The 26,417-nt window shown below is 41.2% G+C and overlaps 3 protein-coding genes across 7 annotated transcripts; 2 read left to right on the plus strand and 1 right to left on the minus strand.

Annotated features, from left to right (window-relative positions):
- Positions 1–867: 867 nt before the first annotated feature.
- On the plus strand, positions 868–11,788 carry tnip1 (TNFAIP3 interacting protein 1). 3 transcript variants are annotated; one of them, XM_085905440.1, is made up of 18 exons: positions 868–974; positions 1,735–1,915; positions 3,579–3,722; positions 3,805–3,890; positions 3,971–4,030; positions 4,611–4,820; positions 5,739–5,833; positions 6,025–6,226; positions 6,601–6,693; positions 6,802–6,867; positions 7,885–8,016; positions 8,093–8,221; positions 8,750–8,872; positions 8,955–9,080; positions 9,176–9,259; positions 9,629–9,829; positions 10,086–10,173; positions 10,661–11,788. In XM_085905440.1, exons 2-18 carry the CDS (start codon positions 1,768–1,770, stop codon positions 10,792–10,794), a joined length of 2,121 nt encoding a protein of 706 aa, XP_085761566.1. In that variant the 5' UTR covers positions 868–974; positions 1,735–1,767; the 3' UTR covers positions 10,795–11,788. The 3 variants fall into 3 exon arrangements, with proteins under 3 accessions (XP_085761566.1, XP_085761567.1, XP_085761568.1); XM_085905441.1 differs by having other exon boundaries at positions 9,719–9,829; XM_085905442.1 differs by lacking the exon at positions 9,629–9,829.
- A 1,036-nt stretch (positions 11,789–12,824) lies between these two features.
- Positions 12,825–14,967, minus strand: gpx3 (glutathione peroxidase 3). Its single transcript, XM_085905443.1, has 5 exons — positions 14,836–14,967; positions 14,071–14,221; positions 13,862–13,979; positions 13,510–13,609; positions 12,825–13,396 (listed from the first exon to the last, which is right to left on the minus strand). The coding sequence occupies exons 1-5, from the start codon at positions 14,920–14,922 to the stop codon at positions 13,175–13,177; spliced, it is 678 nt and encodes a 225-aa protein (XP_085761569.1). The 5' UTR covers positions 14,923–14,967; the 3' UTR covers positions 12,825–13,174.
- Positions 14,968–16,600: 1,633 nt separating this feature from the next.
- On the plus strand, positions 16,601–25,161 carry dctn4 (dynactin 4). Of its 3 annotated transcripts, none has more exons than XM_085905878.1 (14): positions 16,601–16,854; positions 17,553–17,623; positions 17,722–17,900; positions 17,991–18,034; positions 18,515–18,622; positions 18,950–18,970; positions 19,905–19,978; positions 20,222–20,334; positions 20,702–20,811; positions 20,895–20,968; positions 21,406–21,460; positions 21,693–21,800; positions 23,825–23,922; positions 24,004–25,161. In XM_085905878.1, the coding sequence occupies exons 1-14, from the start codon at positions 16,720–16,722 to the stop codon at positions 24,224–24,226; spliced, it is 1,413 nt and encodes a 470-aa protein (XP_085762004.1). In that variant the 5' UTR covers positions 16,601–16,719; the 3' UTR covers positions 24,227–25,161. The 3 variants fall into 3 exon arrangements, with proteins under 3 accessions (XP_085762004.1, XP_085762005.1, XP_085762006.1); XM_085905880.1 differs by lacking the exon at positions 16,601–16,854 and adding an exon at positions 16,929–17,458; XM_085905879.1 differs by lacking the exon at positions 18,950–18,970 and having other exon boundaries at positions 16,606–16,854.
- Positions 25,162–26,417: the final 1,256 nt, after the last annotated feature.

Below are 26,417 nucleotides of genomic sequence, written 5' to 3' on the forward strand. Positions count from 1 at the left end.
CCTGGCCTTGATTGAGACTGAGATTTTTTTCTAGTCCAGTGGAAGTCAAATGTATTTTGAGTGAGGGAAGAAACTGTGGTTGATGGAATGTGCTCATCAGTGAAAATATTATTTGTTTTAATTATTGTAAGAAATTGATCAAACTTGGCATCAGGGCTATAACACATTTTTTCTCATAGTTTTTCAAGATTATTATTCTGTCATTTTGAATTTGTGGTTGGAGTCGGTTTCTTACTTTTCAAAAATGCTTTCATTTGGTTTGATTTTTATTAATTGTAGTAATATTTTGAGGGGGGGGGTTGACCTCCATTCTTGTGTACAGCCACACACTCGTAGCAAAATATACCCATTTTGTTTTTATACATAAATTTTTTTTGTGAAATATATCTACCATAAGGGCGGCTCGGTGGTGCACTAGGTAGCACGTCCGCCTCACAGTGAGGAGGGTGCGGGTTCGATTCCACCTGTGTGGAGTTTGCATGTTCTCCCCGGGCCTGCGTGGGTTTTCTCCGGGCACTCCGGTTTTCGCCGATTGAGCACCCCAAATTGCCCCTAAGTGTGAGTGTGAGTGCAAATGGTTGTTTATCTCTGTGTGTCCTGCGATTGGCTGGCAACCGGTTCAGGGTGTCCCCCGCCTATTGCCCGATGACGGCTGGGATAGGCTCCAGCACACCCGTGATGGATGGATGGATGGATGGATGGATGGATGGATGGATGGATGGATGGATGGATGGATGGATGGATAGATAGATATTTACCATAAACTAATGGCACACGCATATGAGAATCAAAAGAAAAGGTTTGGCTCGGTGGCTCCTCCTTGCTGGATGTCGATTGGCCGCTTCCACTGTCAGTCACCGCTGTTTACATCAAACGTTGCAAGGTGGAATTTCCCATGTTACGGCATCGAGCAGTAGACCACTTCCGCAGTAGATGTCTTGGCACAGAGACGAGAGGCCGCTGCGAGCGGAAAGGTATTTCTCTAAGGAGAACGCTTTGTTTGTTGCTATGTCAGGTATCTATATGATTTCTGACGAACGGAGCGCTTGAGCAAAAGTGTCTGTGGAGGGGTTTAAAAACAAAAGGAAAAGCGAGCCGCGCTTCCTGTCTCCCATTGTTATCCTGTGTTAGCTAGCCGATAGCTAAATGGTGCTAATCATTTATATGTCAACAGCAAAAACTAATATTAGCCTGTTTCAGTCATAAAGGTAGCTATTAGTTAGCTAGTTTGTGTCGGGACTCTTGGGTGCATGTCCTTTTGGGGCACGCGTAGGATCTATGTGGGTCTTTTGGTGGTTGAGCTCCTTTTTGACATGAATGCTGTGCTAACAATGCTTTGTGTTAAGAAAGAAAAGAAACGATTCGCATACGTTCCATTGCATATTGTAAATAGTGCAGCCACTCTCAAATGTGTTTATCATCATACACGCTGTGCCTGCAGTAGATTTCTTGTCAAAAGTAAGAGAACAGAGTACTGTTTTTAAAGCCGCCACCCCCTTGTTTTAGTGAGAAAAATGTGTGCGCACAGTAAGTTCATTCTTTGTCGTAGTTATCAAACATGACTGTCACAGATAAGTGAATTAATCCACTGGTGGTTTTTTAACCCATAGGTATGGGGAAACTTTTTGTTTTTGTTTTTAATGATTTTATTCTGCACCGTTTGGTCCGATATCACGATGAGCCAAAAGACGATTCATGATATAAAAAGTATATATTTCAATCTGCTCTCCTCAGTTCCAAGGACCATGCTTAGAACATAAGAGGACGATGGAAGGTAAAGGCCCGTACCGCATTTACGATCCGGGTGGGAGTGATGCCAAATCCAGGGATGAGGCTGCTGGAGGAAGCAGCTATCGACAGCTCCTGGAGGAGAACAGCATGCTGAGAGAGAGGATGAAAGGCCTTAAGAGCCTTGGTAAGCTCGTACGAGTGTCCACGATGAATGCCTGCTGCTCATTGATGTCTGTTGTACAAGGAAGGGGCGTTCAAATTAATTTGACTTATCAGTCATCAGTGAGTGGCGTTAGGCATACACTTAGTGCATTCCTAATAAAAGATGAAAGGTATGGCTTTTCTAGTTTAAAACAAGACTGTGGACTTGTAATTTAGCGTTACTGGTTTTGCTTTACTTTGCAGTCTGTTTTGACAACAAACTGGAGTCAGGCCTGAATTATTTATGCTCTCTGAAGTTGACTGCAGAGTAGTACATCTATTGTACATCTATAGTGCTATTTTTGTTTCACGTGGTAGCAAAATAGAACCTTATTGAAGCAACTATAAGAGCAATATTGGAATTAAATGACTATTTAATTTATAAAATTCCATGTGGAACATTGTTATAGTCAACAACTAAAACCGAAATTGATAAAAAAAAAATAATGAAAGTCCCTTTACATAAAATGATGAAGTGAAACAAATAGTGTCCATGAAACTGACTAAAAGTCAGTACTTGTATTTAGAATGTCCTCCAATTTTGTCTTTGTCAATTAATATCATACCTGAGTTATACGGGTTATTTTAAATGTATGGCCATACAGAACAAAGGCGGTTAGAGTTAGCTTACACTCAATGAATACTTCAAATATAACTAAGACTATTACTAAAGCTAATAAGAGCTGAATAAAATCAAATAATTTTCGGAAAAATATCTAACTAGCAAACCCACTCTAAAAATAAATTTAAACAAAAGTTGCAACTGTAACCATGATTCTCTAAATCCTGAATGACTGCCAAGAGGCGGTGCTTAAAGCACTGAATGATTCAGTGGTTTAAGCACCGCCTCCTGGTTATCAGCAGGGATGAACTAGAACTGACATGTACCATCAAAATAAAATAAAAATGGTATATTGAAAAATCCAAAACAATTTTTACCCTGGTATGGAATCAAATGTCAAAATGCATGAAATTGGACATCCACACGCTCGACGATTACTCTCAGAACAGATTCTCTCAGTCAAATGATGCAATTCCCATTCATCAAGTAAAAACAGAAATGTAGTAAAACCTGAACATGGGTACTTTTTTGGCTGTCTCACTACCTGTGACTCATGTAAGGAGTGTTCTTCAAAACATCCTATTTAATTATTGTCGTGACATCAAAGTCAAAGTGTGCTTTATTGTCAATTTCTTCACATGCCAAGACACACAAAGAGATCGAAATTTCGTTTCCCACTATCCTACGGTGACAAGACACATTACAAAATAAAAACAAGAAGGCACATACAATGAATAAGTAAGAGCGCTAAATAAATAAATAAATAAATAAATAAATAAATAAATAAATAAATAAATAAATAAGAGGAGCAAAAATGGCGCAAGCGTGCATAGAGCAGACAGTCAGAATATAGCGGGAGAGTAGTGCAAGGCAGCCAACGTGGCCCAAAAGGCAGGCCAGGACGTTATGCAGACGAGGGGGGAGAGAGTTCAGGATCCTGACAGCCTGGAGTAGGAAGCTGTTGGTGAGTCTGTTGGTGCGAGAGCGAAGGTTTCTGTACCTCTTCCCAGAGGGCAGCAGACATGCGTCCGAGTTTAATTGCTGAAACTGAAGTTTGTGAAGCTAAGCAGCCATCTTTATGCAGGCGACTTGCTCGAAGAATCTCAGTTAGAAGCGTCGAGGCTTCGCCAGCGTGTGGAAGAGCTCGTGAGAGACAACGAGGCCCTCAAATCATCCAGCTTTGCCGCCAGTCTGTGCGCCGGGGCACACGCTCAGACGGAAACGCAAAGTAGGTCTCGTTCATTTTCACATTACAACGGCTTTTATTGCTCAAGGATGGTGTTGACCTTCTCGCCCCACCCTATGTTAAGGTAAACCTTGTTTGCAACCCACCACCGAGCCCAGAGAAGCGGATGCAAGCTGTTTAGCCAGGGCCATGCAGGCCAACAGAATGAGCGTGAGTGTGAACTTTTACAACATTTCCACTGGTCTAACTTTTCTTGACAAGGGTGTTACCTGACGCCGTGGCTTTTACAGGACGCCTTATCAGAGTTCGAAGTGGTCAATATGGACAGGAGGACGTCAGATGCCTTGACTGTATGTACGACCTTATTTTGACACCGACATTTATAACCTTTGGTTCCGTTTTAGAAGTGCAATGTAAACTCGTGTCGGTTTTTATCTCTCCGATAAATGAGTCATTTACTCGTGTGTCTGTGTACCGACACTTTTCTAAATAAGTCTTTTCCCAACAATCGAAACCCATCCCGATGAAGTAATCCTGTAACAATACTGGCAGTTCTAGCCTGAGTCAAGCAGGGGAAAGTCCAGCATCTTCACTGACTGGAATCACACATGATTCAGTCACATGCTGCATCTTTAGGAATGTGGTCATTCGATACTCCGCCGGAATACTACTAACATGTATGGTGTAAAATTTCAACGTGCTAATATTCGAAAATAACGACTACATGTGACCCTGTGTTTTTGTGGTTACATTGTTAGTCACTCTCTGTGGTCGGCTGTCATCATTTGATATAGTTTTTTCCCAACGAGCTCATGTCGTTTGTCAAAAGTAGTAGCACTATAAGTCCTCCATCCTGATTCCTTTTGAAATGCGTTTAACTTCAACTTGAAAGGAAAAATTGATTGACTTGTGGGTGTGTTGTAATTTCAGGCCCGGTCTGCCGTAGGCGTCATTCCCCTCCTGCCTCAGGAGAACGTTGAGCTGGCAAGCCAGCTGAAGAAATTAGAGAGTTCCTTCAGCATATTTGCAGAGGAGTCCAATCCAAACCAGCTCTTAGCTCACCTGGGTCGAATGGCTGTGGAGTTTCACCATCTTTCCTCGAAGGTTCAAAAGAATGAACTAAGGACGTCTCTACTACAGGTATGTGACAGGCTTGGATTGGGAGAAATAAATAAATGCCAGCATTGCCGATCTTAGTAATACATATTAACAACACGTGTTTTGTGTGTGAGATGAGAGTTTGCACTTTCACTGAACAACACATTTAAGCTTAACGCAATATGCGGCTCCCGGCTTTTTACGATTCTCAGTGCGAATGCAATTGTTTCGGAAATATTGTTCTGATTTGAATCGTACCAACAAAGGGTGACGGAGTTGATGGGACAGTTTTCTGCATTCCGAAGTAGTTTCGGAGCAGGAACAAAAGAGAGGATGTCCCCTGTTTGTAAAGGCTCTATTGTAGAGTTAAACACCCGACATTCAAACAAATCGCTCCCTTCATGCATAGTCCAAGAGAGCATTTTCGCATTTATTGGAGTGGTAGTCTGATATTCTGTGATGTTTTAGCCAGCCTTGCAGTCTTTGGGGGTTATTTTTTGGCATTAGTTGTATGCGGGCTGTCATTTTGTGTGGATCACTTTGTCCGACAGATATTAAAACTTTTTGGTTGGCTGATTTCATATTTGTATCCATTGTGTCATATTCATACTGTCATTTTTTTCCTCCCCTTGTAGTTCACATTTCATTACTAAACCGAGTAGCCAAGTGGTTAATAATAGTGACGTGAGAAATAATAAGTAGTGTATGTACAATTTGGAGGCTCATACCACATGGAGTTGTTTTTGTTTATATTGCACAATGCATTTTGCCATTTGTGAATGCAAATTAGAAAAAGAAAAAAAAAAACAGTCATACAGAAAACCTTGTGTCTGTGTGTGCGCCTACTTGCCTCATAAGGCTGCGTGGCATTTTTTAATTCTGGTCATAACGAACAATCTCTCAGTGTGTGCAGCTAGATGTAAAACATTTGCAATGAGTTGTACATCTTGTTTTGTGCAGACTCTGTGTGAACAGCTCCGAGAGGAGAACAATGAGCTGCGGAAAAAAATGGAAGAGGATCATCATATCAGGAATCGAGATTTGGAACAGCTAAGGTAATGTTTTGTTTGATCAGTTGCTTACTTAGTGTTACGTGCCTATCGTGCATGCTTTCACTTTTGTCGGGGAATGTTGCAGCACCGTTTGCAAATGTTGTTACCCTTTGGGGCATTGTGTTGGGTGTTACCAAAATGCTTCCTGATTCTTGACCAAACCCAGTTTCACTAGATTCTACTGTTGTTTTCAGGCAGGAGAATCAGAAACTGAAGGAGCTTGTGACAGGAGGAGTGGCATCAGCAGCAGCAGCAGTAGCAGCTGCAGCAGCATCATCATCGTCATCATCATCTGCGGCAGCGTCTGACACGGAAGGTCCCGACACCAAAGATGAGACAGTTAAAGATGAATGTGCCACGGTCAAACCCAAGAGAGAAGCCTCCACCCCTCAGAAGGTAGTTAAAATGAAATGCTCGAGCTGTAGTTCTTGCTATTAAAAGTGTCACACATATTGAGACAAAATGTTACTAAATGTCTTAAGTCGTCGATACACTTTGAAAATGATAATATATGCCTAAAGAGAATCCTTAAAACAGTTCCTAAATACATATTAGAAAATATCAATTCAACCAAAAAGCTAAAAGCAACGCAGCGTTGTGGTAACCAACTAAACCCAAATGACAAAGTTAAAACCAGGAAGCTTGTGGTGGCAAGTCAGCGCGGAGACCTTTCCACGCTATCACAATTCTCAGTGATTCAGTTGTTCCCCTTGTATGAAGCATCCCACCGTGGGGTTTATGTCATGTAGGAATGTTCTGTATGCCCCCAGAGTGGAAAAGCTGCTGAGAAAAGCCCAAACAAACCTTGTGACGTGGATGCTTATGAAAAGAAAATCAAGCTCCTCGAGAAGCAACGGAAAGACGTGAGTCTCTATCTCTTTTGCGATACAATAGTTCCTTCTAGTTCTTAGCATTTTGGATAGAATTGATGATATTTCTGTTTGCTTTGTGACATGTGCTGCCTGCTACAGGTACTGGAGGTGAATAAGCAGTGGGACATTCAGTGGAATTCAATGAAGTCACAGTTTGAACAGAAGGTACAGTAATGACTAAGGCTGCCATGAGGGTGAAAGGAAACATTGCTGTGTCTGTTACAACATATTTCAGTTTTAAAGCAAAATTCACATTTACGATGTATTTATGATCTATTCTCGATATTTTTTCCCGCTTTTTCCCCCCCCCCCTCCCATTTTTCCTTCCTTAAGGTCATTCAGTCCAAAGGCTTTTGCAACCTTACACAGCAGGTCTCAAACACATGTCAAAATTATTTTTGATAAAATGTGTGTTATGACGCGAATGATAATAATTTTGTTGATTGCCTTGACAGTTGTCTTATCAAATGTCTCAGAAGTGCAAGCTGAGTTATAAAATAACATCAGCTTGTGCGCAATTACATTTTAGACCCTTGCTGTGGTATCAATTGACATTGTTCATGACTTTTAATTTGAAGTGTAAATGGCACCTAGCTTTTAAGTGATGCATTGCAGCGGAGCAGCTGTGTCCTTGTAGAGTGGAAAAGATGCACTCTTGCAATAGCTGAGCTATCTTACCATACTTGCCACACGCGCTGTCAGTGAGAATTCCCCTTAACCGCCGTTGTATCTGCTGACCCGCTTCTGTGGTGCAATCAGCAGACAGGGGGAGCAGACACACACACACACACACACACACGTGCAGAGACCGCTAGACGCACACACTGTACTCTACTGTAATCAGGCCCTCCATCACAAAAAACACGCCACTTCTTGATGAGGAATGCACCGTGTTGCCTCGGTTAAACCACAAAAGCCCATCTATATCCATTTGCGTCATTAGGCTTGCTCCTATTTCACACAAATAGAAATGACATTGCAGATGTTTGTTACTGTGGTTTCATTTGAATAATAACAAATTTGCATGACTTCAAAGTCGAGTGAATCATTTCAGAATTGATGATTCCATTAATTATTCCATTACAAAACCATTTCCCCATTTACTTTTGAGAATAGTGTCTGATGGATATTTTCTTAATACTTGATCCCCTCACAGTAAATACTTTTCCCCTCACAATGCAGATCACTGACCTCAGGCAGAGGCTTGCTGATTCTCAGAAGACTGTGGTCGAACTGGAGGCGGAGCGAGAGCAGAGGCAGCGCGACTACGACAAGAAGCTGCTGTTGGCAAAGAATAAGATTGAAAATGTGCAGGTGAACAAAATGAATTGGAAACGGATAAACAAGTCCAAACACACGCATTTTGAATGCGCTGGGGTCCGTGTTTCAGGGTGAGAAGGAGTGTCTGAACACTGAGACGACTGAGTTGAAGCAGAAAGTTCGCTACCTGCAAGACCAACTGTTGCCTCTCAGCAAACAGCGAGAGTACCAGGAGAAGGAAATCCAACGCCTCAACAGGGTCAGTGAAACGGACATCCAAGAGGTGCCCTAGGGTCTTTGTCGGTTTGTCAATTTCAGGCTGAACGATTTTGAAAAATCTATTAAATCCTTCAATATTATGATTGTAATTTACTATGCATTTTTTTTTCTCCCGGCCCTTTTCCCATCTAGGTATTTTTTAACAAACGCAAGCAGTACATTCACTTTTCATCATAATGAGCAATATCATTATTTATTATACAAATACATTTTGGTCACAGTTAGAATAAAATCAAATATATCATGAATTAATATGAAATACTTTTTGTCTACTTAAGATTAAATACTTAAAGAGTTGCACTCATCTTTTCAGTGTGCACGACAAAAACAAGCATAAAATCAAAGTGCGGCGTAAACATAATAAAAAGTACAAAAATAATGCAAACCAAGCTGCGGCTTTGCTTCAACTGTTTATGTTTCTCGAAACAATCATAAACACTATAATATTAACTCCAAAGAGTATTGCCACCTTCCCAAAAGGAAAAGTCAATGTTTTCTCTTTTTCCAGGCTTTAGAAGACGCCTTAAATTTGCATGCCCCTTCATCGTCCCAACAACAACCTGGCCAGGACGCTGCCAATAACTTGAAGAGGCAGGAACTCCTCACCCAAATAGCTGTTCTAAAAGAACAGGTCAGACAGAAAGAAAAAAATATTTTGCTCCATTCATATGTTCATCTCTTCATCTGCTATTCATAATCTCTATGCAAACCAGGTGAAAATCTTTGAAGAAGACTTCAGAAAAGAACGCAGCGACAGGGAACGAATGAATGAGGAAAAAGAAGACCTGAGGCGGCAGGTGGAGCGTCTGCAGATTCAGATTACGAATTTGACCAATCAGGTGAGCGACCGCCTGATGAGGAAATTGAGGATTACGATCACACGTATCCCGGTGCGCCGAACGCCTGAATTTGTGCTCCCCGTGTTGTCCTACAGCTTCATCAGGCACAGAACGAGTGTCAGAGAGAACACACAGAGCGATGCAAGCTCGAAAGACTGCAGATGCAGCATCACAAGCAGGTAGTGTGTGAAAGTGTGTGTGTGTGTGTGTGTGTGTGTGTACGAGAAATACAGAGTGAGAAGGTGTCAGTGTGTGAAAAAGTTAGCATTTTATAGCTGACACTGTATGTTAGGACAATTCCAAAGCCCCAAGCGGTCACTGCATGAATTTCTGCTTACAAACTAGCGCCCCCTTGTGCCTAGCAGAAGTCACTGATCTAAAGGATAGCGGGTTGAGACAAGAACCTGACTCCCTCCACTTGTCATGTTTTGTCAGTGCATCCGGGGCTCAGTGGCGGGCCACGCCATAACTGGGCCACGTCTGTGCTCGCTCAGTTTAGCATTCACGCAGCGATTGGGGATCACATATGTACTTGTGATCCCTCGTAGGGGCAGCGGCAGGAAAGACGTACCTCAGACCCCACGTCAGGCTCAGTGAACGGCCTGCTGAGCCCCCCCTACTGTGGTCCCTTTGTGCAGGTGGGACCGCAGGGCCTAGAGGGCTGGCCCGTACACTTCCATCCCCGGATGCCCAATGCAGCAGGCGCCGCAGCTCCGCCCCCCGTGCGAGACTTCCAGCCTGTTACCCCGGTAAGGGTCCTCAAAGGTCCCTATGTCTGTCCCACTGACAGACCCAGGCTCTCTTTAGCCTCCGTGCCCTTTTTAATGTTGGGAGGCACCCCTGAATGACGGGATTTAGGTCTTCCGCCTAATTAATACTGAGTGACAAGGCTCCGGAGACATCTTTATACTTGGATTATGGCAGAGACTTTGAGCTTTCTGGTAGTGGAAAACAGTGTTTGAAACATCTAGTAGTTTGAATGACGACACCGTTGTCTCTTTTCAGGGTTTTCCGTGGCAGTCGTCATCATTTCTACAGCCCAGAGGAGGGAGAGCGGTGGGAGAAAGTTCAAGACCAGCACCAGATAATGCAGGTAGACACCAAAAAAATGTTTTTGATGTCCTTCGCCCATGAAGATGCATCAGTATCTAAAATCAACGCAAGTTTGACCTCGCTTTAAAGTGGAATGGTTAATGAAAGCATCAAATCTGGAGTGCGGGAATTTTTATTTTTTATTTTTACGTCAGTAGCTGAAAAAAAACAATAGTTAAACAAATGAAAATGCATTCGCTTCTGTGGTCATATCAAAGTCTGATGACGCTGAGTGATCACATTGATGTTCCTTTGTTGCTGGCATCTGTCTCGAGGTGGGTCTACTCCTTGTGCATTATGGGCCTTCCTTCACCACCGTTAAACCACTTTATAATACTTTGTCGTTTAGCATGAGTCATTTGCCCATTAGCAGTCGCCCATTGTCGTTTTCTTCCTATGTTACCACCCAATCCTAAAGTCGCACTATACAAAGGTAGCAAAGTGGAGAAACGCACAGATTGTCTGAGTGTCCCCGTGTCTGCCTGCAGACCAATCCACGGCAGCAGCAGCAGCAGCAGCGGCGGCAGCAGCGGCGGCAGCAGCGACGGCAGGAGGCGGAGCGGCAGGAGGAGGTGGATTTGGAAAAAGGGAGCGACAGAATATAGATCCCGGAAAGCACTAAAGTGTCACCACCTAATGGAAATTGGGTCGTAGCATGAAATCAGTTTGTTTTGATTTGAAAAGGTGTGATTTGATCTATAATTTTCCTACTGAACTGTAGATATTCTATTGTAATGTTGTTTATACTTGCGTTTTATAAGGCTATTTGTGGAATACTTGGCTATTCTGAATATAAACATGAACTATTTCGTTGTTGTTGGGTTTTTTTTTTTAAATCATGAACTGAAAAGTCTTTTGTTAAATATGTTGGATACTTAACACTCTACTGTTTTTCCAGAAAATATCACTTTTTATGCCATAATCTGCAACAACTTGATTTTGCAACTTGTAGGGATAGAGCAAGCCGTTCCCCGTAAGAGCAAAACTATTCTCATTCCAACAATGGGTGACAACGTAAGTGAATTCAACCAATGCAAAGCAAAGCAAAGCAAATCTCTATTGACGTGAAGACTTTCGCAGTACATTGATGTGATAGGAACGTCCCATGTGTAACTGGTGAAAATGTGGTTATTGCATACAAAATGTTTTGTTTTTTTTTGGGCGGGGGGGATTTTGACGTATCATACCAAAAACATATTTGTGATTGATAATTTATTTATAACCTGCTGTTTTGATAGTTGCATTGACTAAGTGTGAACCATTGTCTTTTAGTAATGCTGCTCAATGTTGTTAGTGTATTCCTGATATATTGTAGCTATTGACATTTGTGTCAGACAACATATACACAAGCCTTTCTTTTCACCATGAAAATGGACCTAATCTCATTAAACGACACTTGTATTCTTTTATTTGGCCACCTATGTCACTATCATCACTATCTCGTGCACATAAGTACTTAATAGTTATGCGGTCGTCGAATAGCTATTAATAAGTGAAGGCAGCTGAAACAGCAGAAGAATTCTGGTTTAATCTTTAGCTCTTGCCTTGCTGTGAAACAGTTGAGAACGTTTTTTTTTTTTTTTTTTTAATATTTAATTCAGTCTTAAATTCACCAACATCCGAACCGAACATTCAATAGGATTGCGCATTGGGTGTTAGGAGGTAGTGAGATGAAGGGCTTCAAAAATCGTGCAGAATCTGTAATTTGGCTTCATTTTTAACCAAGTTATTAGGTTGCCAAGAACCAAATCAGACTGGTGAGAAGTGAAGGGAGATGTGCACTTTTGAAATGGTATTCTTTACTTACTGGCGGTCGTATGTCTTGGTTTGTAGCCCTTTTTCTGTTTTGCTGTAGGCAAAAGCACATGTGAGACCTTTTTGTATTTAACTGGCTTAATAAATATATTCTAAATGTTTATAATGTATGATGCCGACTGCAATTTATTTTCTTTCTTTGGCTGCCACAAAGTCTTTGAATCGATGCATATTGGCAGTGGCATTTTGACAGGTTGATGCAATTGATTTACAAATCAATACATGGGTAGTTATGGGTGTGGCACGATCCTGAAAATAATGTAGTACAAATTTACATGGGTGGCTTGAGGTTTGGTATGATCCTAAAATAATTTTGTCCAAATCCCGGATTCAGGTTTACTTTTGGGAGTAAGGTAAGCATCAAGTTTTTTTTTTTTTTTTAATAAGTTTTCTTTTTTTTTTTTTTAGCTTCTTGAATTCCCCCAGAAATTTGCAACATGCATCCCATGGGAAATGAAAAACTGCTATAAAGAGTCTCAAAAAAGTCCATGAATGCTTATAATAAACATTTGTTCAATCGTTTGGTATGTACCAATGTTAAATGAATGAATGAATTAGAACAAAAAATATTTTGTTTTTGTCAGTATAATGTGAGCTTTCGAGGTTAATAATACATTTTTTGTTCTGTATTCCTGTACATCATCGATAAGGAATGTGAAAGTCGTATTAGAAATGTAGCTTACAGTATAACACCATAATTATTGACTTGTTTAAAAATCTAGCACTCAAATCTTCCATTTTGAAAAACTAATCAAAAAAAGGAAAGCTTTTTCAAAAACTAAGACCTATTCCAAAAAACACAACTAACTCTGAGTTCTCGCAGCCTTTTTACTTACGTACACTTTTAATATTAAGATGGGAACAGGACTTTATCCCCACATGATCTGCATTCCAGTAAAAGATAGCAAACAAGTGTGCAGTTGTCATTAGTTTATTACAAGTTCTTGACATGGAGGCTGTAAATCCCAGCAGGTTCCCATTTGCGAAAATATCATGATACTGTGGGATAGCAAGACAGCTTGAATGCACCAAAAAGCTAGCCTTGAATCTCAGACTCCAAAGAGGCTCCGCAGACTTTCTGTTTTCAAACCTCTTCTTCATTCAACATGCTACCTTCAGAAATGAGAGGAAACTGCTAGATTTACAATCAACTTTACAACTTGTGAAAATGTTTTGGCAGGACAATCTTAATTGAAAACCTCCTCTGTGTAACGCTGGAACAGGTATTTGCGTATATCAGCTCGTACTTCGGAAACACTGACGGACGGATACCATCTCATGACGGGTTTTCCGTCCGGGCCCACCAGGAACTTTTCAAAGTTCCACTTGATGTCGTTGACTTTCAACGGATCCCAGAATAGTCTGTTGGTGGGGTTACCGAAGTTGTCTGACACTGGAGGACAGGAACTCTGATGAGAAACCAAAATATACACAAGTAGGTGAGAAAGGAAAGCGATAAGTGAGCATAGAGTATGTCATCGAAAAGCTTGAGACACATTTGGAGCAAGCCGCAAAAACCTACCTTGAGGAAGGTATAAACCCCTTGCTCGCCTTTCCCATTCACATCACCTTTCTCAAACAACAGGAAGTTTGGAACAAAGTTGTTACCGGGTCGGACATGCCTGGAATTCAGGCACAGAAGTTTTATCAGTGGTTAGTCTTTCAACACTTGAAAGCTCCTAGTTACAGTCCAGTGTGCTAATTATGAGATAACCGATGGAATGTGAAACAGGAATCGTCCACTGAAAGACTCACTGATTGTAAGAAAGCAGATTAAATGAAGCCTTGATGACTGACAGGATTGCTAGCGCGAGTTACAGCTGAAATTCTAACAGCTTACCTTGCCCCAACTGTTTAAATGAAAAATGTCTTACTTCAAGGTTGCCAGGATTTCAGCGTTATTCCCTGGTTCCTGTTTCCCAAACTGATTGCATGGGAATCCGAGAATAGTAAATCTGTGAACATTCATCTCCTCCTGAAGTGCATTCAGCTCTGCTTAAGGCAAGAAGTACATTTGGCACACTTCAAATATCTTCCTTACAATCTTCTATTTCATTTGTGTGTGTGTGTGTGGTCACCTTACCCCAATACTGAGAGGTATAACCTCAGTATGTGGCCACGTTAACGAAGAGGACAGTCCTTCCCGCAAAGCTACTGAAGTTAACGGCACGACTGCCATTCAAGGGCTTGGCCTGGTATTTGTAGATGGTACCATCTGCGAGTGGGCTGCACCACTGGAGGGGGAGCACACATTCATTCTTTATCTTCAAAGTACTAGTGGTATTCGGGACTTGGTATCGGTATCAGAAACTATATCGATACTCCTACTGGTATCGACTGAAAAAAGGCTATTGCATATCGTACTTAAAAGAGTACAAGTCAAAGTCTTTCGTAATTTATCAACTCCAACTGATGTACATAAATTCATATGAATCCATGTTTCCTTCAGCCTTTATTTTAACATGACACATTTGTGACTTCAATCACATATTTATGACTCTGCCTACGGATTCTTTTTACATATTTGTGGATTGAAATATGCATTTGTAAAAGGTTTTGCTAAAACTCATACACTGTACCTTTAAGCCTTTGTACCTTATTTTATTGTTGGTATTGGTGATAATCTTAATAATACTAATCTTTAGCTAGTACAGTGCAACAAAAAAACTCAGGTACTTGGGGTTAAAAGTTCACAATCCTATTACAGTAATACTTTATTCTATATTACCAGTAGAGTGGTATAGTTTTCTTGGCACTGCTTATTATCACAACACACACATTTTAATTAGTAGAGAATATTCAACACACACATTACAAGTTCATGTTTTCACATTTTGGCAGCTACTACCTGAGTGAGGGGGGTTCCTTCGGCGTTGCAAGGCCGCAGCAGGCCAAGCAGCAGGAAAAGCAATGACGGAGACAACAGATTCCACATGACGTCCACCTGCACTCTGAGCTCGGGGAAATGTCTGCTTTCCCTCTGCAGTGTCAGTTATGAAGGCGAGAGAGAGAGGAGGAGAGTATGAGCGTATGAGCTGGTTGGCATGGGGACACCCAGTCATGACGTCATCGACAACAAGGACACTGAATCTATCAGTTATTTGATTAGACATACACATTTTTAAGATTATATTTAAATCTCCTTCGCAATGGTGCACCAACAAACTAAGTACTGTAAAAGTAAATAATGATGTTAGCTATTAAACTGAAACATAACGTAGGTGTTTTCAGAACTTTTGAATCCACCTGTCAAACTTTGCAGTGTTTGAGTACTTTTTGAACAACCTGCTGAACCTTTGAACCTCTAATAAGAAGCTGAAACGTCACTCGAGGGGTTTATTATTATAATTACTGCTATTCATAGTATCATTTATTGTTTATTTTATCCATTCGTGCATAAACCTCTGTGAATGTCACAGTTCCGCTGCTTGTTCGAGAAGATCAAGTAAAAAGCAAAATTTTCCAGACTATGTGTACATTGTGTTATTGATTTAAGAATATTTGTAGAATATGTGTGATGCTGTGATAGTGTCATTTCCCTCACTGGATTAACAAACTGTATCTTTCTCTTGTTTTTCTGTCAGTCATGTGAACAAGACGTAATGGTATTTGTACTTGGACAGGCTTAACCACACTGAAAACAGTCAAGGAACTAGACTTGAGATCTAATATCAGATAGTGTTAAAAAACAAAAAAAAGAAGTTCTGTTTCAACTCTTAAAAGAACAGTCTCCGAACTGCAAATAAGTAACTTTTTAAACATAAATACCCCTTTGAATATCTTGGATGCTGCATTTTGGTATATACTAAGTAAAGTTTATGCTTGTAGTAAAGTGGGAAGAAAAATATTTTTCAGAGTGCTGCTATATACATCACAAGAAATATACAGTGAAATATAATATCTCAAATTCTGTCTACAAAACTGTTGATTTATTGTACATGATTTGTATCTGTAATGTTGCACATTGAAAGTCATATACAATAAGTACAAATGATTTGCAACAAATCTGTAAATGTGGGAATATGCATCGTAGTGTTCGTACATACAACATGTAACATTTGAGTTTGAGTTTACATACACTGTTGATGGTATTTTTTCTCACACATTCAATGGAGAGTTGTTATAGAAGTAAATAGAGAGATAGGACTGGTCTACCTAAAGTTTACAACTGCGTAACCCTCGCCTTTGGTTGTGGTTTCAGGTGTGCGAGAACCACTATCTCCATATTGCATTAATGACACGTGACATCAGTGTTTAGTAATGTTATGCAGAATGTCTATCTGCCTGTGTGGAGTTTGCATGTTCTCCCTGTGCCTGCGTGGGTTTTCTCCGGGTACTCCAGTTTCCTCCCACATCCCAAAAACAAGCATAGTCGACTGATTGAGGACTCTAAATAGTCCGGATAGGTGTGAGCGCATGTGCGGTTGGTTGTTCGCCTCTGTGTGCCCTGCGATTGGCTGGCAACCGGTTCAGGGTGTCCCCCTTTTACTGTCCATGTCTGCTGGGATAGGCTCCAGCACGCCCGTGACCTCCGTGGGGAAAAGGAGTATGGAAGATGGATGGGTGGAGAAATATTTTTCCAGGCCATCCCTTTTGCCTTGCAGCTATTTGTGAACGTGGATTCAGTTCCGACGATCACCACAAGAGGTCAACATTTAGCTCGAGATTCGCTTCCAGAACAGCCGATCAGAGGTGACGAGACAAGCACAGTCGTCGTGGAAGTCGGGCAGAGATGGCGTCTCTTCTCCAGCCGGATAGAGTCGTCTATCTGGTTCGCGGAGAGAAAAAGATCCGGGCTCCTCTATCCCAGCTGTATTACTGTCGTTATTGCAGTGAGCTGCGATCCCTAGAATGTGTGTCGCACGAGGTACGTTATGTGGTTTTCCCCTTTAATTTGGACACGCTAGCGTTTTAGCTTCTTTTCTTTAAAGTCAGTGGTTCTGTGATATTAGCCGGTTTGCTACCCGTCGATCTGACAGATAGGCGGGGTCAAATGTTTAGATTGGCTGTGCGACCTGCCAGTCACTGGTTGTAAAACAATCCTGTCATTTGATTGGCTTTGTGTGTGTTTAACTTCCGTATATAGTCCTAGCGCTAGCGTCGATGGGCGTAGAAGCTACCTAGCCTAGCGTTCGCTAACTGTTAATCATTGACGACTTCAAAAATGTGAACAAAAACTTGCTGCAATCATTTATAGTATTTCATCCCATAGCCAGCTGCTATATGATTTGTCAATGCACTTTAATTTAGACACCAATACAAACACCACACCCAGAAAGGCCAAATTCTGCTTCCGAAACCAAACATTATTTTAAATTTCATCACCGACGTTTCCTTTCACCGGCTTCATATCAAATTTATGATAAAATTCAAACTATAGTGTATGTTCCATTCCACAATGTGCACTGATGTTGCTGCCCTAAGCAAGCTTGTGCAACAACATTGTGGAATTCCGTGACTACTATTCCAGAGTAAATAACCCGATTGTTTTTTACTCTTAACTTTTCGACATACCGCACAAATAACTATATTTTCATTTCTACCCCATAACCGCTCACTGATCAGGTGGACTCCCATTATTGTCCAAGCTGCTTGGAAAACATGCCATCTGCAGAAGCCAAGCTGAAAAAGAACAGGTGAGGTTAACTTGAACTTGACTTCTACATAATCTCCAAAGTTGATATTACAGGTGGTGTTTTTACAATACTTCATACCTCTACTATTGTTGACTCAGGTGTGCCAACTGCTTCGACTGCCCATGTTGCATGCACACCCTGTCGACTCGGGCTACCAACATCCCGGCTCCTCTGCCTGATGACCCCACCAAGACGACAATGAAAAAAGCGTACTACCTGGCCTGTGGCTTCTGCCGCTGGACCTCCAGGGATGTAGGGATGGCTGACAAGTCAGTGGGTGGGTGCTGCTATAGGATGTATATGATATGTGAGACTGTTGGCCATGTTTAATGACTATGTCCTGTAATTCTGTGTTTGTTATTTGCAGCCAGCGGTGGCTGGCAAGAGCCTGAGAACTGCCATAATCAGCGAGTATGTTGTCCCATTCCTTCTTTGCAGTCATTTACATTGCCTTGAGATGATCACATGTTTTGATGTGCTGAATAACTGTCTCTGACAGAATTCTCGGAATAGCTCAGAGTGTATCTTTGTACAGTGCAAACCTCTGTGGTTGAGCACAATCTGCTGCGGGCGCTGATCGATGGATTGCTTCAGATATAGATGCCGTTTTGTCCATGGGACATAATAGAAATGGAATTCATCGAATCTAGAATGTAATTGTTGCAGTGTAATGCCTTTATTTACTGCAAAGGCAATGATTGATTTCAACATAACCATTCTTAGCTGCCATACACATATTGAAGAATTATAAAAAAAAAAAAAAAATCACTATCCATGTTGATGAAGTGTGACCACCATCTAGTGTAGGTGGGGGTAACACATACTTGAATAAAGTGTGTGAAAAACACCTAAAAACAAAAAGACCCTGATGTGAATTTGTCTTTATCGCAGATCAACAAGCTGATTGAGTATTACCAGCAATTGGCTCAAAGAGAGAAGCAGGAGCGAGACAGGAAGAAGCTGGCCAGGAGAAGACAGTGCATGCCTCTCGCTTTCTCGGTACGCTCTTCCCTCTGTGACAAACGGAGACTCACTTGAATGAATTTCAAGTTTTGGAAATTTGTTCGGCACACAGTATATCAGTATGTCACAGGACCAAATTGACTGTTGTATCGACTAGACACAAAGTGGCACTAAATTGCACAAACATCAGTTTGCCTTGATGCTTAAATTGAGATGTCCTACATGTCTTTTTTTGTTTATCCAATTGAGAATCTGCGCTGTGTATTGCTGTCGCACGCCAACTGTTGTTTGCTCATGCATCTTTATTCTCTCCCCTTTCCTTTGCTAACGCACCCCGGTATTTTATTTTTGATCCCCTACCAGCAACACACTATTCATGTGGTGGTGAGTTCTATTTGGATATTTGTAGTTTAGTATGTACTGTAGTCTTGATCTCTTTTAATTGTTAGTGTCGGACCTCACAGATCACATGAATGCCCCTGCAGTGAAACGCACAGCGGAGCCTTTTTTTGTGTGAGGTTAGCAGGGGAGAAGAAACGCATTAGTATATTAGTCTTGCACATTTTATTAAAAAGAAGAGTATAGGTTGCTGCTTCCCAAAACAATTGACAACATATGATGAAATATTGAATAACTGTGCAATTATAGCTCGTAGACAAATAAAGTGACATGTAATGGTGAAAAACTAAATATTTATAAAAAAAAAAAAAAAAAAAAATCCAGACAAGAGATTTTCTAATCTCTTCCTTAAAGCATCAGTTATTCGACAGGTGCATTGTGTATTATCTTCCCTCTTCGTTTTTGAAATCTGTAATATTAATGTGTTTTCATTGAATTTCCTTGAAAATGGACGACGCTCAAGCGTACATTGTAGTTTGACTTTTTCCAAGTATAGTTTCAATGCTTGTCATGTCATTCTTAACCCTGAAGAAAAATGTAAATGTTAAACATCAGCTTTTTTACAAATCTATTTAAAATTGTAGATAGTTTGAGTGAGATGAAATGATTTCTCTGTTACAACCCTGTACAACTTAATATGAAAACATACAATACGGACATCATACAACAATTTCAGCTTGAATTCTCTCCTGCTATCCTCAGTAGAAAGGTGTCGGTCTTTCACGATATAAACGAATTGCCTCTGACATTTTTGTTTGTCTGGCTTGACAGTTGTTCTCCATCTTTTTGGTTACTGTACACGTCACCTTCCGTTAAAACCAATCTGTAGAAGGGGGGGAAAAAAAACATCACTGTCGATTAAGCACCACTCGTGTTGAATAGATCGGCTGTATGACCCCGTTCTTTCTCCGTCATGTAGGAAAAGTATGGCCTTGGAACACGACTGCAGCGGCAGAGGTCAGGAGCGCCCATTTCCACACTGGCCGGTCTTTCGTGAGTTACATTTTTCACTATCGACTTGATGAAATGTTGTGACTTGAAAGGGCCACTTTCTGATTTGCATATTGACAGCAGTTTGGCACCCTCCGTTTCATGATATCATACTTACAGAGTGACACTTCTTTCCCATATTTTGTATGATAATGAATAATTGTCTTAGTGGTAAAAGGGAAATTCATTAGCACAGGGATGGATGGAGGTTTTGCAATATTGATGGCTGGCCATGTTTCTTTGCAGCCTTAAAGAGGGGGAGGACCAGCGAGAGATCACCATCGAGCCTGCCCAGGCTGTTGATGAGGTGGAGCCTCTGCCTGAAGATTGCTACACAAGGCCCATCTGCTTGCCAGAGGGTAAACCATCTACTCAATAATGTTTGGACACTTTTCTGATTGCTTTAATCAAAGGTATTGTCAATTAATGTTATTTGGATCTACTGCAAGAAGCTTAAGGTTTGCTATCACGAACGTTTGGAGGCAGTCCGCCTTGCTAAATAGTCAGCTGCAAAATAGTAAAAAATGGCCAAGGATATTCTTGTCCAACAATTTTGACTGTTTAATCTGTCATTTCGTTTTATTAATTATGTACTGTGCAAATCATCCTTCATGAGTTAAAGTTCCTTGAATTAAAACTGATATCGACACAATCTGGTACATGTACTCACCCACTGCTAGTACGCTACACAAAAATGTATTCATCATTCAAGTGATTTCTTTGCAGTGACCCGGTTGCGCCAGCGCCTCCTCCAGCCGGACTTCCAGCCCGCAGGAGCCTCGCAGCTTCACCCGCGGCACAAACATTTGCTAATGAAGCGCTCGCTGCGCTGCAGGGTCAGTCCAGCGACACACTCGTTCAATCATTTATATCCCATATTTAGATGGATTTGACTTGTTCATTTTTTTTTTCCTTTCAGAAATGCGAGCACAACCTGAGCAAACCCGAATTCAATCCAACTTCAATCAAGTTTAAGATTCAACTGGTTGCTGTGTGAGTGTCGATCATCGCACATTCACTTTCAACATTCGAAGGCTGCAGGATTTTGTTTTTGTTAGTGTGCAGGTGTGCCTAATGTGCCTGGTACATGCAGCACATTAGTTCTGGAATGATTTGGGGAAAATGTTACAAATATCGAAACATTTTTAGTAATCAGATGTACATGTAGTGAGAAATGACCAGTGTTTTTCTTTGTTGCTTTTTTGTCTTTGTTATGCAGATTTTTATGTATTCAAGAAATGCTCTCATTTGCAGTTTTACCCCGGGGGATGTAATATTATTATTACTTATTTTGATAGATTGCTTTCAATTAGCGTTTATAGTGTTTCTTGTTTTTCATTTTGCACTTAAAATGAAACATCTCTGGATGCTTTTTTTTTATTATTGTTTGTATTAAACTGTGAATTTAGTCCTTCCTTTCTCTTCTGTAGGAGCTACATCCCTGAAGTGAGAATTATGTCCATTCCAAATCTGCGCCACTTGAAGGTGAGTCTGTCGAGTTTGATGCTAGAAAAGGGATAATCATCAAATATGTTGCACTTGCATTCATCGTTTATTCTGTTCGTATTTTCGTCATAGCACTGCGGAGGTGTGATTTGGTCGTATACTTGAAGGTTTACAAAATGTCTCAAAGGAGCAGATGTTCATCAGATCTCCAGGAAAAGTACAGCTGGTTTTATTGATGTGAGCCGAACATTTTGCTTTCTTATTTCTGTAGGAGAGTCAAGTGCTGCTGACTCTGACCAACCCAGTGGAGAACGTCACCCACGTCACACTGGTTTCTTGTGACGAGGACGATCCCGATGACATCAACAGTACTGCAGAGGTATGACCTGTACTTAAGTGACATGAAATGGCTGCAGTGTATTTGAGTTCCCGCTAAAAAAAAGAATCCCTTTTATTGTGTACCACCTTTTAAGTATACATTATTTAGGGTAAGATCCAAATGAAGACACGGAAAAAAAAAAAAAAAATACAGCAGCCAGCAGTGATAAACCGATATTTCTTCGCAGGCATGTTTTGGTTAATTGGCCTCAAGTGTAAGAACATTAGCAGTCAGCAGCGCTTTTGGAAAATGCCGCAGTCGAGGGCTACCTGGCCAAGTGAGCAACTGTGGGGAAGAAAAATTGCTATTTGTCTTTCATTGCCGCTTTGGGATCACATTTGCCGGGCTAATCCCAACATTGGCTGGTCGTTTGTATTCAGGGCTTTCTCATCTCAGCAGCTTGCGCGTGTGCGCGTTGTCTCCTGCTAACGGAGCAGGGGTGCCATTGAAATTAAGTATAACTGCAGTTCCGGGTCTCTCTGGCACAAAATTGACACATTCTGTAATAGTGGTGCAATGGCTGTTTGTGGAGGCCAGGAAAATGGCAGATATTTGTCCCTTAAGGAAATTTAGCATGGTGGAAAGTAGTCATGATGTTTTAACTGTCGAGAAACAAAAACAGACAGTGTGGTTACAAATCGGGGATGAACAATTCATCACATTCCAATTTAAATCGCAGTGTAGCAGAAGGTAATTTTCAAATTGCAATAGCAGCAATTTCAGAGTTTCTGTCAGGCTCTAGGCTTTTCTTTTTTTTTTTTTTTTAAAATATGGATGTTTTATTTTTCCTTTAATATCGTGTTTTGATTGCTGCAACTCCAAAATGCAGCCCACTGTTTTGCATGCATGAAACATGAAAAGTTGAAGTGTTAAAGCCGCAGATTTGTTGGTTGTATTCTGATTTTAATTTGCTAATTTATGTTTATACAAACGTGTTACGATTTTGTGAAGTAGTCGCAGTGATCACTTTAAGGTGAAGTCGTGTAAAAATAAATAAATAAATAAATAAAAGCGGAAACATTGCTAAACGTCTACAGTTAGGTGGCATTGAGAAGTTGGTAGTATAGTCACTACATATTAAAACCAATAAAACATTGTTTAAAAACTGCTTTGAATATGAGCCAGTGCTGCCATGTCACGTTGGCTATCTGGACCTGGCAGTATTGGTCTCACAGGGAAGTCTGATCCAGTTTGAGCTCCATTTGTCAGCTGTCACAGGCACAATGACCAGAGTTGTGATTCCATCCGGCGACGGTCGGCTGAGCCGCATGTTGCCAGCGGCCGTACCCGGCCCAGCCCACACGACAGCCTGTTTGTCTTGGCCTCTTTTAATGATGAAGTCACGGGCGCTGACTAGATAAGTCTGAGCTCCTGGCCAAAACAAGAGCTTGACCCATTTCCAGGCACATTGCGGCCAAAGTGAATGTGCGCTCATCTTTCTGCTTCATTTGCTATTCAAACACCTGGAGGGACTCATGCTCGACTTCCATTGACCGGGCCTTCCAAAAAATAAAGGTGGAGGGAAGGGAAATTGGCTCACCTCTCGGTGTGACATGATGTTGACCTGTGCGCTTTACTCGTTTGCTAGTGACTCACTGGGCGAAATGTTCATTTGGCACATTTATGCCGCAGCAACTTCAGTCCAAATATTCCCTAATGCCGCACATTGGTACTTTTCTATGTTTGGAAGTCAACTTCACTTCACAGTAACTTCCCAAAGATATTTTTCTTCTTGTTTTTCCTTACCTGTGTCCTTTCAAAAACCAAGTGTAGCAAAAAGTCAAAGGAAAGGGCGAGACGCGTGCAGACTTAATCACGTAGCGCTGCTGGCTGAAGATAGGTCGATGGAAGTGGTTTTTTTTTTTTTTTTTTTTTTGCTCCTTGGTGGAAGACAACAATAGGTGCGGCAGACATGAGTAGAATCCACACAGCTAATACTTTTGTGATATGCTGACGTCACCTAGGATGACGGTTAGAACTTGAAGAGGCGAGGTAAGAGCATTCGGCTGCTGTTTGTCTTGAAGGTCATCGTGCCTCGCAAGGAGCTGGTGTTGGCAGGAAAGGATGCCGCCGCTGAGTATGATGAATTGGCCGAACCGCAGGACTTCCAGGATGACCCGGAGTAAGTATCTCACACTTACGCAAACGGACGCTTTGAGAATTCCAACTCCCGGCCAACTCTGCATCTGCTCTCCTCTTCCAGCATTGTTGCCTTCCGAAAATCCAACAAGATTGGTTTCTTCATCAAAGTGATCCCACGCAAAGAGGATGACGCAGATGTGACCGTTTCATTTAAGATCCGGCACGACTTTCGGGACCTCGCCGCTCCCGTCAGGCCGAGCGAGGAGGGGGGCACCGACGCCGCCGCCAAGGCGATTTGGCTAACGCACCACGTCGAGCTGAGTCTCGGCCCCCTCGTCCCCTGAACACCCGCAAACAGTGGTGGCTTCTAAACCTAACGTTTCTTATTTCAGGCGTTTGTAACCCCTCTTTTGACCCATTTCTTTATTCTGCAGTTTTGACCTTTGATGAATTCCAAGATGCAGTTCAGCCTATATTACTAGACGAGTACAAACAGATAAGAGCATCATGTCCAATTAGAATTCAGTAGTCCCGTACTATAAAATGTCAGTATCATGGGGTCTCGTAGTTGACTGCACCGTCTTTGGCTGCTGCAATATTTTCCCTCTCATCCTCTCCCTTCAAGCTTATTTTGTATTCTAGTTCAAAGCAACCGTTTGTCCTGAAGCTCTTTGCAGTTATGATGAAATGCATAAAACAGCAGCAGTAAGGAATTTACTTGAAAGTTGGCCACATAAAAGATGAGCAGAAGAAGAGAACCAATCAGAACAATCCATATCACTGCTCTCTCGCACACACACACACACACACACACACACACACACACACACACACACACACACACACACACACACACACACACACACACACACACACACACACACACACACACACACACACACACACACACACACACACACACACACACACACACACACACACACACACACACACACACACGCCTGTAGCTTCCTCACATAATAGCGTTGCACTAACCCGCATGGATCATCTGTCATACAAGCAATTGTCATTGCTTACATGCTGCTGCACTCCACTTTGTGTTTTGGCAAATCAAGAATTAACTGTTGACACTACAAGAAGCTCTGTACTTGACTGTAACGACTCCTCTTTTTGAACTGTACCGTTTGATTAGCCGTCGTAGTGTTGTAAGCTGCTGTCACTTTCGGTTCCAATTTGTAGCCTTGGTAAAATGAAGAGGAAAAAAAAAAAAACAAGCAAGTAATCTCATGTATTACCTAATAAAGGTTATCCTGCAACAGACCAGTGTTTTTGTGTATTGAGTCATGATTTGTGATACAAAGTACTAACAAGTACAAATTGAACTTTTTGGGGCTACAAATCCTGTTGCTTGAAAAGCAAAATATCCGAAGTTCTGCCGCACAATACTTTTTAAAAAATCTATATTTCAAGGTAGTTTTCAGGGTTAACTCACTAGTCTGTATAAATCATGTGTATTGTTATCCACAACAACTTAGTGTTGAGTAGCCAAACTGCATGAGCAAGACATATAATAATTTTTATAACATATTCCACAGATGACTAAATCTTGAATTAGAATTGTTCCCATTTCTTTTTTTTCTCGTTAAGTATCCGAGCTCGGTGTACTGATGTGATTCTTATGGGTGTTTATACCTTGTCTTAACACTAGATGTCACTGCAGGCCGTCTTTTATTTCAATGCAAGGTGGGTTAGGTAGTCATCAGAGGACATCATATACTATCGAGTTCATGATGTCCGTCCGATGCAGTTAGATGACAGCACACATCTGCGCTGCAATGTTAACAAGAAGCCAAGCAAGACGAAACGTTATCTGGAGATGAACTATCGTCGCCATTGGGTTTTAATCTAAAATGCTATTTTACACTAAGGACAGCTTAGAAGGAATAAGGCAGGTTCAGTTATTCGACGCAGGTCTGCTTTGTAAACAGATCCTCTCCATCTGGGTAATAAAGCAATGATTTTCTTTTATCTTCAGCAGACATAAACAGCTTAGAGGAGCGACTATACAGCGCCCTTGAAAATGAGGTAATAAAATCGTCACAGAGTGAATCCGTGCCACAGAAACCATTAAAAGTCACTAACTGAATTCCAGTGCTCTTCTAAATCAGCCTGCACTGGTTGAGTCGTCTTGATCGGGATGCAAATCCTATATTACATTGAGAACAGATGGACACACTTAGGAATGCTAAGTTTGAAATCAATTCTTTTTTTGTTGAAATGACCCACTCATGACTATAATCACAAGATTACATTACAGACTCATAAATAAATGAAGCTCTGCAAAAGTGGGAGAGTGAGGTCCCACAGTTAAGTACACACTTCAGTGTTGCATTATAATCATTATTGTTGGGAATGTACACTGATGTACTCTTAAAATAGATTATTCGATTTTGGTCCAATGCGTGTTTATTTGGGGTTGTAAATCCACTCATGACGGTGGCACATAAATTGCTCGAGACAGTATTCAACAAAATTAATTACATTACAGTCAAGAGACGAACATCCATGCTTTTA

Source organism: Syngnathus leptorhynchus, chromosome 2, assembly GCF_054491065.1.
Source record: "Syngnathus leptorhynchus isolate UIUO chromosome 2, UIUO_Slep, whole genome shotgun sequence".
Taxonomy (NCBI): Eukaryota; Metazoa; Chordata; class Actinopteri; order Syngnathiformes; family Syngnathidae; genus Syngnathus; species Syngnathus leptorhynchus.